Source organism: Myotis davidii, unplaced genomic scaffold (genome assembly GCF_000327345.1).
Source record: "Myotis davidii unplaced genomic scaffold, ASM32734v1 scaffold478, whole genome shotgun sequence".
NCBI lineage: Eukaryota > Metazoa > Chordata > Mammalia > Chiroptera > Vespertilionidae > Myotis > Myotis davidii.
In genome coordinates this window covers 4,523,121-4,523,559 of record NW_006289570.1, presented here as the reverse complement: position 1 = coordinate 4,523,559, position 439 = coordinate 4,523,121, and the positions used below count along the sequence as shown (strand labels likewise).

At 62.2% G+C, this 439-nt stretch overlaps 1 protein-coding gene across 1 annotated transcript in view; it reads left to right on the top strand.

Annotated features, from left to right (window-relative positions):
- The window catches only part of PES1 (pescadillo ribosomal biogenesis factor 1), a 10,738-nt gene extending 10,305 nt beyond the window's left edge, over positions 1-433 (top strand). The window contains exon 14 of the mRNA XM_006762140.2: positions 295-433. Within this exon, the coding sequence (XP_006762203.1) occupies positions 295-378 (84 nt within the window). The 3' untranslated portion in view covers positions 379-433. The remainder of the gene's footprint in view (positions 1-294) is intronic.
- Positions 434-439: the final 6 nt, after the last annotated feature.

Here is a 439-nt window from a genome sequence, read left to right as displayed (position 1 = left end):
TCCTTTGGCCCATGCCCTGCGTGCACTGGCTGGCAGTGATGATTTAACCAGGCATGAACTTCATGCAGGACGCCAGCTGTGCCCTGCTGCTGGGATTGGATTCTTCCGTTTGTGGACATTCTTAGAAAGCCCTGGACTGTCCCTGTCCCCCTCCCAAGTCTCTGTAGGGGTCACCGTAGGAATATGATTGCCGGGTTGGAAGGCCTGCCTGTTCTGTAAAGACATCCCGGGTGGCCCCGCGTCTCCTCTGCTCGCTCCCCCATCACGGCTGGGTCCCCCCCTTTGTCCTCACAGGCCAACAAGCTGGCGGAGAAGCGGAAAGCCCACGACGAGGCCGTGAGGGCAGAAAAGAAGGCCAAGAAGGCCAGGCCGGTGTGAGTGGCGGCGGCCCGCTGGTGGCCAGGCCAGCGCGGGACAGCTGGGCTTGCACAGGCAGGCA